General features: G+C 35.0%; 1 protein-coding gene across 1 annotated transcript in view; it reads left to right on the top strand.

Moving 5' to 3' along the window:
- The window catches only part of TOP2B (DNA topoisomerase II beta), a 68797-nt gene that overhangs the window by 40085 nt on the left and 12116 nt on the right, over positions 1-16596 (top strand). Inside the window, exons 13-27 of the mRNA XM_075704999.1 lie at positions 555-680; positions 1509-1619; positions 1708-1813; positions 2011-2120; positions 4870-4962; positions 5059-5173; positions 7558-7679; positions 8516-8664; positions 9923-10154; positions 11599-11733; positions 12189-12389; positions 14051-14246; positions 14427-14518; positions 15295-15450; positions 15590-15673. Of these exons, the coding sequence (XP_075561114.1) occupies positions 555-680; positions 1509-1619; positions 1708-1813; positions 2011-2120; positions 4870-4962; positions 5059-5173; positions 7558-7679; positions 8516-8664; positions 9923-10154; positions 11599-11733; positions 12189-12389; positions 14051-14246; positions 14427-14518; positions 15295-15450; positions 15590-15673 (2028 nt within the window). The remainder of the gene's footprint in view (positions 1-554; positions 681-1508; positions 1620-1707; positions 1814-2010; positions 2121-4869; positions 4963-5058; positions 5174-7557; positions 7680-8515; positions 8665-9922; positions 10155-11598; positions 11734-12188; positions 12390-14050; positions 14247-14426; positions 14519-15294; positions 15451-15589; positions 15674-16596) is intronic.

The following is a 16596-nucleotide window of genomic DNA, read 5'->3' as shown; positions in this document are numbered from 1 at the left end:
AAGCCTGGAAATATTAAGTGTAGTAGTATGGGCCTGAGATGATAAAGTTAATTTCTTCACAAGTGCTATAACTCATGTTAACATTTTACATGAATACTTAAAAGTCCTAAAATTTTTTATTCTCTCCATTGCCATGTGATTTCATTAACTCCCAACGTGAGGCAGTGGCAGCAGCATTACCTCATCTCATTACTTCTGCTGCCCTCCATACTTCATCTATAATAAGAGTTGTGTTGCAGATGCCCATAGAAATAGTGGAAAGGGAAGGCAGCTTTGTGAGATGGCTTTTTGCTACATGCATTTTTCTCCCTGCCTTCTGGACCCAAAGTGCTCTGGCTGTAGAGGAGAAAGGGAGTGGTGCAGTCTTGAGAATTTGCATGTACAGAAGAAATATTTACAAGTGTGAAGGCTGCAAGGGGCCTGGGATAAAAAGGTTATGAAGTTGAGGTAGGGGTGCATTGAAAAAGTAGCTATAAAGCCCACCTAAAAAAGATTGGGATATTTCTGAATTTCTGCTTTTTACACTGACTGCAAAGATAAATTTTTTTATACAGATTATGGAAAATGCAGAAATCAACAACATCATCAAAATAGTTGGACTACAATACAAGAAAAGCTATGAAGATCCAGAATCTCTAAAAAGTCTAAGATATGGAAAAATTATGATTATGACAGATCAGGTTAGTCTGAAATTCACAGGTTTTAATATACAGAGCTTCTTAAAAATGTGTTTTGCTGCAATTCGGTAGGTGACATTTTTGTGCATTATAACCTGCCTCTGTGTTATGACAATATGGATGTATTCAGAAGGGATCCCAAATATATGAGGTTTCTTTATGGGAATAATTTATCTATATGTTGTTTTGGTTACTCCAGATGAACAACTGAACTTTGCACAATAGCAGAGACACCAAAGTAACAATAAAAACATGTATAAACAAGAATGCTTTTGGTAACTCCAATAGGACAAAAGGGAACAGTAGATGAGGAGGTAATGCTAGAAAGTCTGGGAGAGACAAGAATGTAGGCAATTATTTTTGGATAATCTCATGAAGAGTGTGTCTGTTGTTCAGAGTTTAGAAGTCTATGAATCCCATGCTTTGGATATTTGTGAAGCTTTGTTATTTTTTCCCAGAGAGGCTGAACTATCAAGCATCTTAACACCAGTGAGAACTATGGGCCAGGCTCGACTTTCTTTCCCAAAGACACAGCTTCATGGTGCCTGGGAGAGCTGTCTAGCTCTCAGAGAAAACATGCCACAGGCAAAGAAACTGCAACTGTGCACTTGGCTTGGAAGAACTTATCATTAGCTCAGGGATAGTGCCATTCACAGGTGGCTATTTTACACCCAGGTCCAGTTTGGAATCCAAATTAAAACTAACTATTCCCTTCTATCTTTTCTGTCAACAGACATTGTTTTGATGTATCCAGGCCAGTGAGTGGGTTTGGTGGTTTTGGGGGATGTGACATTTTAGAAGATTGCCTCATGTTTTCATGTTCTGATTTAGGATCAGGATGGATCTCATATAAAAGGCTTGTTGATCAATTTTATTCATCACAATTGGCCATCACTGTTGAAACATGGTTTTCTTGAGGAATTCATCACTCCTATTGTAAAGGTATGGGTTCTATTAATGAAATTTTATTTATTACTTACAGTGCAACAGAAAAGTTGTTTAGTTTTTTTTGTTTGTTTGTTTTTTAAAGGCAAGCAAAAATAAGCAAGAACTTTCATTCTATAGTATTCCTGAATTTGATGAGTGGAAGAAACATATGGAGAATCATAAAGCATGGAAGATAAAATACTACAAAGGTTTGTTTAAAAACAAATAATGGAACCTTATGGATCTAAAAATACATAATAAGTGGGTTCTATGAAGTTTTATTTGTAGCTGTTTTCATGACAATATCTTCTGTAATGATTTTATAATATTGCTGGTAAAATAAAAGGAGTGAAATAATCAAACTTAAATTTTGAATATGGAGTAACTATTTCTTTTTATTGTACAGGTTTGGGTACCAGCACTGCTAAAGAAGCAAAAGAATATTTTGCTGACATGGAAAGACATCGGATCTTATTTCGATATGCTGGTCCTGAAGATGATGCTGCCATTACACTGGTAAGAATTTACAAAAGGGCTTCTATATGAGATGTTTTAGTTTCCATTATTTACTGAAATGGCACATGAGGAAGTCTTAACAGCTGCTTTTTTTTTTTTTTTTTTTTTTTTTTTTTGAGAACTGAAAAAAAAAACTTTTGGGAGAGAAAAGAGCTTTTGGAACAGATTTTAAATTTTGGAATAAGAGCTTTATCCATGCTACAAAATCAGCTCTACCTTCTGCTTAGTAGCTTTGATCCATTTTATGTGGTGTGGATATCAAGAAACATTACATTCAGACTTGCTTTTAAAGAGAGAACATGCAAAAGGGTATTCTGAATAAGACAACAGAGCCCAAACAAATGATGTTTCACATCTACTTAGGGATCTGAATTTTGTTTCTGAGCAAATAAGATCAGATAAATTATTTATTCATTGACGATACATCAGTATGGCACACGTGTATTCATGCATGTGTTCTACATATCTGAATTTGAAATCTTTTACACACTTGTGTGCGGGAAATTACTTGTGTTTCAAAGAGAGCTTGTGGAAGGACCAAGGATGGAGTATCGGGAACAAAGCTGTTTTCTCAAGAAATGTTTCACCTTTTATCTACTTTAATTTGCTATTTTAATTGTAGGTGATATTAGAGAGAAAAAGGGGTAGGAGAGAAAAAATGAAAATGGGAAAATACCCATCTTGGACAAAACAACTTTTTCCTTATATAACAACTTCTTCCTTATACTGTGGATCTAGTAAAATGGTGGGGTTTTTACTAACAGAAAGGTACAGTACATATATGTTCTGTTGAAGAAAAACAGCCTGATGTGTCAGAAGTTTTTTGTACCACTCAATTTACTTCTGCCCAAGATGCACTTAAATATAATTCATGGTCCCCCATCCCAGAGAAGCGTGTTCATCTAAATAGAAAAGAAGTCTGTGTATTTGCATATGCATTAAAGCAGTTGGTGGAGAGACCCTGAACTCACTCCCTGATTAAAATTCTGAGCTCTGTTTCTGCAAATAGACCTCCATATACAGGCTGATAACTGAGGCCATATAACCTTTTAGGGCTGATCCTCACTGTTGCCTAAAATGATATTCTGTCAGTTTGGGATGAAACTAGTCATCTCTGTTACACCGGGAACAACTAGTCACTAGTACTGAAGCTGTTAAGAGAAGCTTCACTTAGACTCCTGCTCACGTTTTCTCTGCTGGTAGCTTTAATCCCAGCCCCAAATTTACCTCTGGGCATAGGTGGTGTAAGATTATAGGCCCTACCAGGCCTCATGATAGCTGTGATCTAGGAAAACAAAAAATATTTCATATAGAAAATTCTTCAGTATTCTGAAGAACTCATTTGCTAGTAAACAAAGTCTTAGAATAGCAGTTTTAAGTGAGAAAGAAAAAAACCTTTTTATTCTATTCAAGAATAAATATTTGAGAATAATTTATGTTCCAACTTTATTCTATTAATTCTATTTTTATTCTGCTAAAATAATTTTTATGCTGTTCCAGCTCTTGGTCATTTATCACTTCAGTGGTCTAGAAAAAGTGTAGATAGGCTGAAAGGAGACAGAAGAAAATTGTAAGAATTTAGTCATGTTTTTACAAAAGCCTAATCTTAAGCTTTCAGATGTCTGACGTTGTGAATTGTCAAGCTTTGTTCACAAAGGAGGTCAATCTGATGCAAAATAGGGTGACATCACTTAGTCCCTTTCTCAGAGAGTAAGTTACTAAGGTTTACTATTTATTATGTAATACCATGGTCTCCAAGGAAATGAAACTACTCATTGAGCTCTTTTGGAGTGCTCCAGTTAGAGTCCTTTAAAAAAGATAGCGCTGATGACTGTTGTCTTATGCAGGAGAGTAGTTGAAATCAGGACGTGATGGAGTGTCTATATGTTATTCCCTGAGAAAAAAAGGCAGTACTTCAACAGCTCATAAAATTTTCCCAAAGTGGTTGAGATTTTACTTAAACCACATACTCAGTTTTTATGTATTCTTCACTTAGTTGTAGTCTTCTGGAGAAGAAACTCACTGGAAGGGAACTCTGCTTCTGTAACAAGACAAAGTCTTTCCAAACGTTCCTGTGTCTTTTTGTAGTGATAAGTGGTTGCTTTAAAGTGACACCTTGTTATCATGAAGACTCAGGCCCTCAGTCAGCTGGCCTAAATTCTGGCTTAGTCTTTTCATGAAGTGTCAATTTTGTCAAGCTATCAATTTTCTTAAAGAGGACTAGGGCCAACCACTCAGGAACAGCTTTGGCATTCTATGGCTGACAGAGCAAACAGGGCATGGAGAGGACAAGAAGAGGCGGGTATTTTTTTCTAATACCTTCAGTTAACTTTCTTGATGACAGCTGGTTATAGTTCAGTCTAAATAATGAACTCAACCTTAAAATTATTTGGGGAAAGATCCCAACACCTTTAAACTTGTGTATCAAAGGACAACTCTGATGTGAAAAGAGGAATAAGAATGATAAGATTTGTCTAAATGTGTACAGATTTCGGGAAAGTAATATAAATTTAAATTACAATCAGTGAGATATCTGTCAGTTCAAAAAACCCTGTGCAACAATGTCCGAAAGATCATGTGCTTGTATTGCTGCTTAAATGTAAACATTAGTTATATGGATTATCTCATCCAAATAAGTAGTATTGAATACTTGATCAGATAGTGCAGTGCACTTAAAATTCTCACTAAAGTAACATACATTTACACAAACATATATACTGATAATTTAGTGTACTTTGAATCTTTTCAGGCCTTCAGTAAGAAGAAGATTGATGACCGAAAAGAGTGGTTAACAAACTTCATGGAGGACAGACGACAGCGTCGGCTACATGGCCTTCCCGAGGTGAGTTGTAAATAATAGTAATAAATCTGATGGGTGAGATTTAAATGTAAATGTAGTTTTTGTATGGAATGAATAATGTATGTGGGTTTTTTTCAGCAATTTTTATACGGTACAGCAACAAAACATTTGACTTACAATGACTTCATTAACAAGGAGTTGATCCTTTTCTCAAATTCGGACAACGAGAGATCTATTCCTTCCCTTGTTGATGGTAAGCTGATAATTCATTATGATTTGTTGGAACATTCGCCTTTATTGTTGGTTTTTAAACCTGTGATTTGTATTGGAAGTCAATGCATTCAAGTAGAGAATATGAGAAATTTTATATTTTTGTTTGTTATCATTCATATGCTAAGGAGTTGCCATATTTCTTCTGTGAGGAAGTTTAAACTGTTGCTGTGCAGCCTTTTTATTTAAACAGACCTATTCCCTAGACCATACAAGTACTTTGTTTCTAGTCAAACTGTCAGAGAAAACAAGTCTTTTAAATGCTTATAGTAATTAAAATTCAAGTTGGCAGCTGAGAGCAGATGAAGATGCTAATGTTTTCTCCCTTCAGTCTTATACCACAGGCAGTGTTTTAGTGGTTACTAACTTCTCCTGTAATCTTGCTAGGGTTCTGTCGATCAGGTTTGCTAACTCTCCCCTTGCAATAGTATGAACATTAAAAGAAGGAGCTTAGTACACTACAGCTTAATTTGTAAGACTGTCTGCAGACAGCATGAGCAGGAATTTCTGCTTATATTATTGTCAGTATGCATGTGCTTACTAAGATACAGAAAAAAGGCCTTGAGGTTTCATGGCGGGGGGCGGGGGGGGAAGCACCTGTTTATCTCCACTTTCCAGTGCATTTTTTATAGTGGAGATGGTCAGCCTTCTTTATGCTACAGACCCATACCAAAATATTCATGCAGCAAGATCTTTTTATGTTTTAGATAACAAAGTGGGATAGGGGTAGTAGCTTCCTGGTAGGATGGATCTCCAGCTCTGCTGCAGAATGAGGCTGGGTTAGGTATGCAGATACATCTCTAGGGAATCAAAGAATGTCAGTCTCTGTTTCAGCTTGTCCAGACTTCATCCCATAGCTGAGTACTTGCATTAACTGCTAGTCTCTATGCAGGCATTTCATAGTTTACTGCTCTGGAGGAAGATTCACTATAGAGCTGCATGTTTCAAGATGTCATTGTTCTTTACATACTCTACGTTCCTTATAACATACTCTACCCTGACTGCTTTCTCAGAAACAGCAGAATGATTTTGCTGAAACTTAAAATAAAGAATGAACTTGAAGTAGGTAACTGTTCATTTGAATTGAGGTTCTCCAAGATTGTGTCTACAGAAGTGTAAGAAAACAAGAAGGGGACATTATCTATTGATTTATTTATTTTTGTGTGTGTATGTAATATAATGTATGTATTTATAATATTATACATACTATATATAATTGCTATCAGTGTTACACATATAATATTATGTATAACACTATACATATATAGTATGTATAGTATTATATATATAATATTTTACATATTTTATATATAATTGCCATTGGTATTTCTGCCAACTTTGGCTGTAATTCTGCATTCTGGGCATGGATATGTGAACTGTTCAGCAGGTAGTACTCTAAATCTCAGAAAAAATGACTATCTCTTCGCAGATACTAGTTACCTCTCTTACTCTTTGGTGATTCTCCTGTGTAAAGGAAATCCTCTAAGTCTGTTACATTCAATAGATCTTTGGTAGGACAACATGATGCAGGCCCATTGTAAAAAAAATTGGATGTTACATATTTAAATGAAATGGAGACTGGAGTCAGTGTCTTTTTTTTTCAATTTTTGCTCTTACATTTGACCCAGGTTAGTAATGGTAACATGTAGCAATATTTTAGTGCATTTCAGAAATGTATGTGAATTAAAACATTGAATAGATCGATAAGCATGGTCTAGAACTGGTTATGAGTTCTAGATAACATGCAGAAAAAATTATGCAATCCCTTCCACACAGATGTTGTACTTAAAGTGTGCCTAAACAATAAAAGTAAGTCAGAAGAGCAAAGAGACTGGCTTCTTTCTTAAAACTTTAAAAGATCTAAAAGGGAAAGAAATAACATATCTTTTTGTTGAATTTTAGTGAGTCTTTGAAAATTTCACACAAAAAGTAAAATTTCAGAGTCCTTTAAAATGCATGTAAGCTACACTTATATTTGTCACTGCTGAATTTATGTTGATATTTATGGAAAAAGATTTTGCTGAGTAGATGGGAAAGAAACAACTCTCGGCTTGTGGAAGCTGCACATTTAGGATAAAGTTGCTGTTTATTAGAATGATGTACTGTATACTGCATAATATTGATTGGCTGAAAGGGTTACATTTCCACTTTTCTGATAACTTTTTCAGTTTGGTAAAATTTTTTAAATTATTTAAAAAGAACAGAGATATTAATTGGTTAATTGGTTAATATTACAGTGTGAGTTTGTTTCCATTTAATGCTTAGGCTTCTTCTGAGAGATCAGAAATTATAATTAGGCATACCAGGTTTATTACTTAAAAACATATGCTCGTGTATATGTTGAAAATGGGATATTCTTCTTAACAGGTTTAAAACCAGGACAACGCAAAGTTTTATTCACTTGCTTTAAGAGAAATGATAAACGTGAAGTAAAGGTTGCTCAGCTGGCTGGTTCTGTTGCTGAAATGTCAGCTTATCACCATGGGGAGGTGAGTATGAAGGATGGTAAAGCTGTGAGGATTTCTAGCCTATATAAAATATTAGGTGAATGTTTACTGTATTGAAATTGCAAACCTATTGACTATAAGTCCACTAATCACAGACTTACTTTTAAAGAAAAGGAACCAAACAGTATATAGCTTAATAAGACAGCATATTTCCATTCTTTCCAAGTCTTTGTGCACAGTGCTATCCCAAATAGTTTGTGGGTTGTGGCAAAATAATAGATAACTAATTAGCTAGGTAAATTCTAGAGTCCCAAATCATAGGAATATAGGAACTAGGTACTAGGACAATTTTTGTCTTAAGAAATACAGTCTTTTCAGGTAAGAAGAAGAGATACTATTCTTCAAAAACCTGATACAGTGTTGGAACAAAGATTATTTCTATCTCCTTTTTTGTTTATATTTATCTGAAATATTAGCAGGAGTTGCCATATTAACAGTCTCTGTCCATCCCTTCTTCTCTCCCTTGAAAAGCAATGAGTAGTAGTTTGTGCAGTAGTAAGTGCAGTCAGTTTGTGCCCCTTTCATTCCTCCAGAGAAGTGCTTTAGAAAAAATGGAGAAGCCCAGGGGTTTTCATAAGCATGGAATGTAAGGACACTTAAATCAGGGAGGCGATGTGGCTGTGGGAGCAGCAGCATTGTGTTTTGCCAGCAGCTCTTGTGATAGGTTTACAATATTCCTTTCTCAGGGGGGCTACTTTTTTTAAATTGAATTCAGGTTAGTCACACAATTTTTGGGTGTGAAAAATATATTTTTTTGGCTGATTAGGAAAGACTATCTCTTCTTATACTTATTACTATGAATATATATTTTCTTGCAGCAAGCGTTAATGATGACTATTGTCAACTTGGCTCAGAACTTTGTTGGCAGTAACAATGTTAATCTGCTACAACCTATTGGTCAGTTTGGTACCAGGCTTCATGGTGGAAAGGATGCTGCCAGCCCTCGCTATATTTTCACCATGTTAAGGTAAACACAAATGTAAAGCTAAATGCATGCTTTTAAAAAGCCTTGTTATCAAACTAATCCTTTCACAACACTGCAGTTTTTTTTGTGGGAGAGGAATGGGGAGGATTGGAATATTTCGATAGAAGCTCCAATTCGGCTGTACATCTGTAAGTGTGTTTTTGCGCATGGATTTTTTGCATGATTTTCCATGCATAGAAGTATTGTGGGAATTGTAGCTTTTGGAATTGAACTTTGAATCATAAGGCTGAAGACTGAAAATGTAGATCACTCACATTAGTTACTGATCTTCAACTGTGACTTCTTGCAGAAGTAGCTTTCAGTTTCCCTGTTCAGTGTGAAATCTATTGAGTTTCACAATAGGAAGTGTATTGCTGTGCTACCTGGTGATAAGTCCTGCAAGTTGGCATAGACTTGAAAGTTGAGATGGATTCTTTTCTTTTCAGATGAGTTTCTTCATACCAAGCTGAATTACACATACATAATTAATAATGGAGACCTAATTTAATGATGCTGATTTTTCACAGCTAGTACCTTGAAATTCAGTTTAGTGTGCAGAGTGTTAGAATGTGTTCCTTAATGTAAATTATAGCATTTTATAAGTTATGTTGCTGCTTTTATTTCCTAATTTCAGTGTGATATGTTGCCTAAAATTCCTTGTAATTTCTTCTTTTCCTCTAATTTTAAGCTTTATACATAAGTATCAGGTTTTATTCCCTTTCTCATCTACATTCTTTCTGTAGCAACCTAGTTTTGTACATTTTCCTTTTTGCATTAGGCGCTGGAAATCATATTCACCCAGGACAATGTTCTAGATGAGCAAAAGGAGTCACCAGTAAAACCTCTGCAGAATTTTCAGAGACTGCTAGGCCTACAATTAAGCAACAAAGTCTTGCAACTGTTCACATGCTGTGTTGCATTATTACTGAGTGACCTATTGTCACATTGAACTGTGTGTTCTGAATGCTTCAAAGAATGATATTTTTGTAGATGTTAAATATCAATCACTAATGTATCGTGTACGTGTGTTATTGTGAAGGAAAAAATGTTATCTGTTATGAACACACTCTTCCACTGGGAGAACTTCCTTTTCTCAGGAGATATGTACATTGTATTTTCAGCTTCAAAATGGGAAAGAGAAAGGAAGACATGAGAAATAATCTACAAATAGATTGTATCTGGACCCATGGACTGTTAAAGCATTATGTACTTTGCTTAGTGGACTCCAGATAAACAGTTTTCTTCTTTTTCTTTTTTAAAGCCCTTTAGCAAGGCTGCTTTTCCCAGCAGTGGATGACAACTTGCTTAAATTCCTTTATGATGACAACCAACGTGTAGAGCCTGAATGGTATATTCCCATCATTCCTATGGTTTTAGTAAATGGAGCTGAAGGAATTGGTACCGGATGGGCTTGCAAACTTCCAAACTATGATACCAGAGAGATTGTAAACAATGTCAGACGAATGCTGGATGGCTTAGATCCCCACCCAATGGTAAAAATAATAGTATATACTGGTATTTTATATGTTTGCTAAACAAACCTTATTTTGTACTTATAAAATTAATTCATATCACTGTAGAAATACTTGATTATTGGAACATCTGAGTTGGATTGTCCCAGTAATTTTGTGTAGGAGCTTTACTTGACTGTTGGGATGAGGCTGGGGAAGTTCACCTTGAAGCAAAAACATTGCAATTTGTATTTTTCCAGTTATTGCAGGGGACTTCTTCTTCGGTCTGCTGACTGTAAGCCTTCACAGGTGCAAGTCTTGCAGGGTAGTTATGAAATGGCAGTAGAGTAAAAAGTTGTACCACTCTTTCCTTTTTGAGCTACTACTACTTATCTTCAGCCAAACTTAACATTTCCTCTGTCTTGTCTGAATTGTACTCTCTTTTATATATCTGTAAGCATAGGAGAAGATATTGTCACTGTTCAAGAAAATCAGCAGCTTCTGAACTGCATCTAGCTTCTGTTCCTTTATTTAAGATTTTTTTAAGAAGCCTTGGAAGTGGTGTATACTTGAAAAAAATTTGGACAGGAAGAATACTTGGGTGAACCCAGAATATCTGTAACCAACAGATGAAATACAGATAATGTAACCTTTACTTTACAACTGGTGGATATTGCTACTTTGCTGTGTTTACCAAGTCCTAGAAGCAGAAACATCTCTTCTTAGATCACAGGTCACTGAGTGTGCAGTATCAATTTTCATGACGTAGTGAATTTCCATTTGAAAATTCTTGGGAACAATGACTAGATTTTTTTTTTTTTTTAATTAATGCAATCCATTGCCCTTCCTTTAGGATTCCTAGGCCTTCTGTGTAGTCTCACAGTCAATTGAAGCTTCACTGTGGTTGAAAGAGGCAGTTCTGCCTCCATCTAGCTCCTTTCTGTATGCTGGTATGTGTTTGTGGCTGCATGGTAAGCTGGATAAGGGAATCAATTCAGTTAAAAAAAAAGAAAAATCCCCACCCTGTTAGTTACTTTTTAAACTGGATGGGTTCCACTATCTTTGCCAAACAGCACAAGAATGAAAAAATGGTTAGGGGAGGTAGTCCCACTTCTGTAAAGTTATTGTGAGACTGGGGTGTTAATCTGCTTTCTGTCATGCTTTATCTGTGCTTGCAGTTTTCTTTTTTAAAGAAAAAATAAAAAGAAAAAACCCACAAACAAAAAAAACACCACCTCCCTGGGTTCAGCTGCATCTTCTTAATCATATATCTACTCTTAAGATACTTGCTCCTGTCACTTGCATGTGTGTATTCTGTTTTTTCTGTAGTATTTTTTCTATGACTTAAGATTTTCACAGGCATGAGAGGCTGGTTGATGGATTAGTGCAATATAAAGTGATAGCTGTATGGTGTATGGGAAACAAATATTTTTCCGACATTTTATTATAAAGATTATTATCACTTTCCTGGTTTTTGCAATTTCAGCTCCCAAACTACAAAAACTTCAAAGGAACCATTCAGGAACTTGGTCAAAACCAGTATGTAGTCAGTGGTGAGATATTTGTGGTGGACAGGAACACAGTAGAAATTACAGAGCTTCCTGTAAGGACATGGACCCAGGTAAGTAACAGTGAAACACATTTACATAAAAAACAAAACCAACAAAAAGTTCCTTATTAAATTATTTAATCCTACATCTGGATGAATTTTTAACACAATTTCTGATGATTATACATACATGGAAGGGAATATATCTTCATCCTTTTGTGTGCCTTTGTAGAAGATGGTTTTCTACTTGTGCCATCTACTGTCCGTACTGCAAAGAATACCTGCTTCTCCTGCTGAATTAATATTTAATCCTTTTCTTCTTTTGAGTAGACTTTCCTGTCCTTGTTAGATGCCTCTTACGTTTGTGCTAGTCTTGGCCTGCATTTTGCAGGTTATGCTGGTTCTGTAAATTGTAACTGGTATCAGATATAATTCACAAAGCTTTGAAATCTTATGATGTTCAGTTGGCTTAAGGCATTAGGGATTTTAAGAAGTGTTTCTGGTTTTTGCTACCCTATTTTTAACAGGTGTACAAAGAACAGGTTCTAGAACCTATGTTGAACGGGACTGAAAAAACTCCAGCATTAATTTCTGACTATAAGGAATACCACACTGATACGACTGTGAAATTTGTTGTGAAGATGACAGAAGAAAAACTTGCACAGGCAGAAGCTGCTGGATTGCACAAAGTTTTTAAGCTTCAAACAAGTCTTACTTGTAATTCTATGGTAACTTTTTCATGTTTGGCTATCAGAATCCTTACGGTTGCTTGTTGTAAACTCAAATGTTTTTGTAGTGTACTTTGGTACTTGGTATTGAACAGTGTATTGTGTATTTGAAAATGTTTGAATGGTAGAAAATTGTAGTGATAACAAATATTAAGTCAATATGGATTGGCAAATCCATGTTAGTCCTGATGAATCTTTCAAGCCAAATTAGACAGGCTCGGGGTGCTTAGTTTCCTGAAAATTTCCTGTGCAGCTAACCAAAAATGGTTAATGTAAAGTAGATCATACAAATACCTTTCTGCCATATTATAATTAGAGTTGAGTTTTAAACTTGAGACAAGTTACATTTTCAAAGTTGCACTTTATGCTGGACTATTACTCCTCAATGGGAGTTAAATGATCCAATGTTTCCACCAACATAAATCCCATTTTAGGTTGTAAGATATAGAAAACACTATCCTTAAGCTGCTGAAGACATAATAGTGATGTAAATTACTCATATGGTTTATTCTGCTTGTAGCAAGATGGGAGTAAGAATGTGAGTAAATATGTCTTACCTATTACAAGAGGGATTTGAATTGTAAGATAATTTCTGCCAGAATATTTCCAAACAACCTGTCTTTACAGAGACTGAAAAAACAATTCTGGGTTTTTTTTTATGGCAGATACTATCAGATTTTATCACAAAGCAAAAATACCATTACTGTTGCTATTATTGTATAAATCAAAAGCTATGTGAAAATAGGTTAAAAATAAATTAAAGACCATAGCATTGGAAGAGTAAAAAGGGCTTGCTCAACCCATTTTCTGGATTGTACTTGAAAAGCAAATCTAGCAAATCTAGGTGATAGTATTTCTCACAGGTTTAAACAACTGTATGAACTGCTGTGAGAATCTGTCTTCAAATAAATGTTTAACAGAATACAAAATGTTTTACAGCTTAATCCTGCGTTTTCTGCCTACTGAAATAAATAGTAAGGGCTGCTTTTTGTGTATTTGTAGGAATTAATCTGCCCTAGTATAAGCATCTTAAAGTTATGTGAGGTAGTCATTGTTCACCCAACTCCCAAGTAGATACTTTAGATGGATGAATTGCCCTCTAGAGGGGCTTATTTCTTTCAGTTGACTATAGAGGGCGCCTAGGGTGACTAGTTCACCTATAAATGTCTAAATTGGAGATGCCAGAAGTCAGGCAGGATTGATTCCACCTATGATGTAAGAATGATTTCTTTGTGCTTGAACTTGAAGGATGGCAGTTTTCACAGCTGAAAAGTGGCAGATTTCACAGCTGAACCGAAAGATTATTAAAGATGCTTTTCAACTGTTATGTTAAATAGTTGTGAATCATTAGGTGCTACTGAACTTGTGCTTTAATATTTAGATAAAATTAGTCACTCAACTGAATTCAGTCATATTTCTATATATAGCAGTCTTCATGTTTGAATGTGTTACCATAAATTTCAAATCTACTCGTGAATAAAAATAAAATCTATCCAGCTATGTGCTGTGTAGTTCCATAGCACAGTTTGAGTTCACAGTCTTCAAAATACTGCTTTTTGTGTGGTGCATGAATATGTGCAATAGAAATAAACTGATACACAAAGGTTAACAAAGTTTGAGTTATGCAGTCTCTCTCAAACAGTATATTATGTATTTTATAGGTGCTATTTGATCATATGGGATGTTTAAAGAAGTATGAAACGGTGCAAGACATCTTGAAGGAGTTCTTTGATTTGCGATTACATTATTATAGTTTACGCAAGGAATGGCTTGTGGGAATGTTGGGCGCAGAATCTACCAAACTTAACAATCAAGCTCGTTTTGTTCTAGAGAAGATACAAGGAAAAATTACCATAGGTGAGTAAATGTAAGTTAGAATTGGTAACAATGGGGGGAAAATCTGGAAATTATTTAAATATTGTAGAATGTACTTGCATGTAAGACATTTATTTTCATGACACTGATGTTTTTCTTTATCTTCCCCGCCCCCCCCCCCCCCCCCCCCCCCGGTTGTGTGTGTGTGTGTGTCTCTTGTAGAGAACAGATCAAAAAGAGATTTGATTCAGATGTTGGTCCAGAGAGGTTATGAATCTGATCCAGTAAAAGCCTGGAAAGAAGCACAGGAAAAGGTAATAATCTGAAATCTCTGGATATACTTGATGCTTTTAATGTTATAAATGATAATAATTTATTCAAATGTTTGTTTTCTAGTAGTCTAACTTAATTTATAACACACATAACACTTTAAAAAGATCATTCATTACTCCTTATTAGCTTCCATTTTTAAAAATACATTAAACTTGTACAAAAATATTGTCACATAAAATTGGTATCATATATGGATAATTCTTAGAGGAAAACTAGATACAAGTCTGAAAATGAGAATGCAGAGGATTGAATTTCTTAATGTACCCAAATCAAAAGTAGCAACTTGATTTCTGACTGGTCGATATATAAAATGCTGCATCAGTTACCCCACACATATAACTGATTTTCCCCTTATTATTTCTTTGTCACATGATTGCAAAATGTAATTATTTATTTTCTGCAATGAAACGTGAATATTATAAAGCTATGACTTTTGAACTTAAATAAATTTGACCTTGAACTATATTTATTTCTGCTTTTTTAAAACCCAGGAGTTTTTTATTGTTCCAAAAGAGATATGTGACAAGTTTAATTTCACGCTTTACCATGGAAAGATGAAACTAATGATTAAATAGTCCAACTATAGAAGGTCACAGGAACATGGCCTGTTGGAAAGGTCCAGAAAAATGTTAAGGTTATTGAATCTGAGGGCACACCTTGCTACCCTGTGATGGTGCTTTGGAGCAATATTAACAGTTCATGCATAGAGCTAAGATTATTAATATTAATACTTGTAATTGTGAATATTTCACTTTAGGCAGCAGAAGAGGAGGACCCACAGAACCCGAATGATGACGCTTCCTCTGCTTCTGGCTCAACTTCTGGCCCTGACTTTAACTATATCTTAAACATGTCTCTGTGGTCACTCACAAAAGAGAAAGTAGAAGAGTTAATTAAGCAGAGAGATTCAAAGGTTGGTAGACCATGGAAAGCTTGTTCTGAAATGATATAGTAATTACTGATGCGTCTAATTGTGAATGTTCAATTTCAATAGTACTTACTTTAGTTGTAACTTAGTAACTTACATTCCGTATACTACTTTCATGTTTTAGGAGAGAGAACTAAATGACCTTAAAAGGAAATCTTCTTCAGATCTCTGGAAAGAAGATTTAGCGGCCTTTGTTGAAGAGCTTGAAGTATGTTTTATTTTACATACCTTTCTAAAAATATGAAATTTAAATTAATTTGATGAAAAACATTAATTAGAAGTATTCAAATTTAAGCAAAAAATAATAAAACCCACCACATTTTGGATTAAAAACAGATAGACCCCCAAATAAGTGGGAAATCAATATTGGGTATTTGTGTTCCTAGTTGTGTTCCTCAGGGATTGTTTCTTGCATCTATACAATTTAATGTTTTGTCCAAGTCAGTGATGATAAAAGAAAAATGACCAGGAGAAAACTTGTTATCAGATGACACAAAAAACTGGGAGTAGTAACTGGTAATAGTAAAAATTATAGTAGTTCTACATGATCTAATTGGTCGTGAGGCAATAAGTGTTGTCAAATACAAAGCTGTAGATGTAGGAGCAAAGTAGACCATAAGTACTATATGAGGGGCTTTGCCTCATCAATAACTCTGGAAAGAGGTGAAGTCCTATTGGTGGATAACTTGCTGAGCTTTCAATGTTGCCTGCAAAGGGTTGGTGTAATCTTTTGAAGTGACACAGGATAATAGAAATAAGACTTTTTTTATTTCTCTGTGTGTTCATGATACAGCTGCAATTGGAAGTGTTCTGTTCAGATGTCTGTATTTCAGCTATGTGTTCATACTGTGAAAAAAGCTGATTAAAGGACTGGAAAATGTGCCTTAAAAACGACTCTAGAAACTAGCTGCTTAAATTAAATGCTTAAATACTGAAAAGTTACATCAGTACCCAGACACATACAGGAGAAATAGAAACTTGATAAAAGAAAGATTTTCAGTCTAGCAGTGTCCAAAAGTTCGTATTTATTTAATCTTGAATAAAAGTGTAGTTTTTAACTGTACAGGGTAATGAAGAATTTACCAAGATTAAGTGGTTGGTTTTCCATTACTGGAAAGTGTGATACAATTC

The sequence above is a fragment of the Pelecanus crispus genome, chromosome 2 (genome assembly GCF_030463565.1).
Source record: "Pelecanus crispus isolate bPelCri1 chromosome 2, bPelCri1.pri, whole genome shotgun sequence".
Lineage (NCBI taxonomy): Eukaryota > Metazoa > Chordata > Aves > Pelecaniformes > Pelecanidae > Pelecanus > Pelecanus crispus.
The sequence above is the reverse complement of the archived record's forward strand: the minus strand, read 5'-3'. Positions and strand labels throughout refer to the sequence as shown.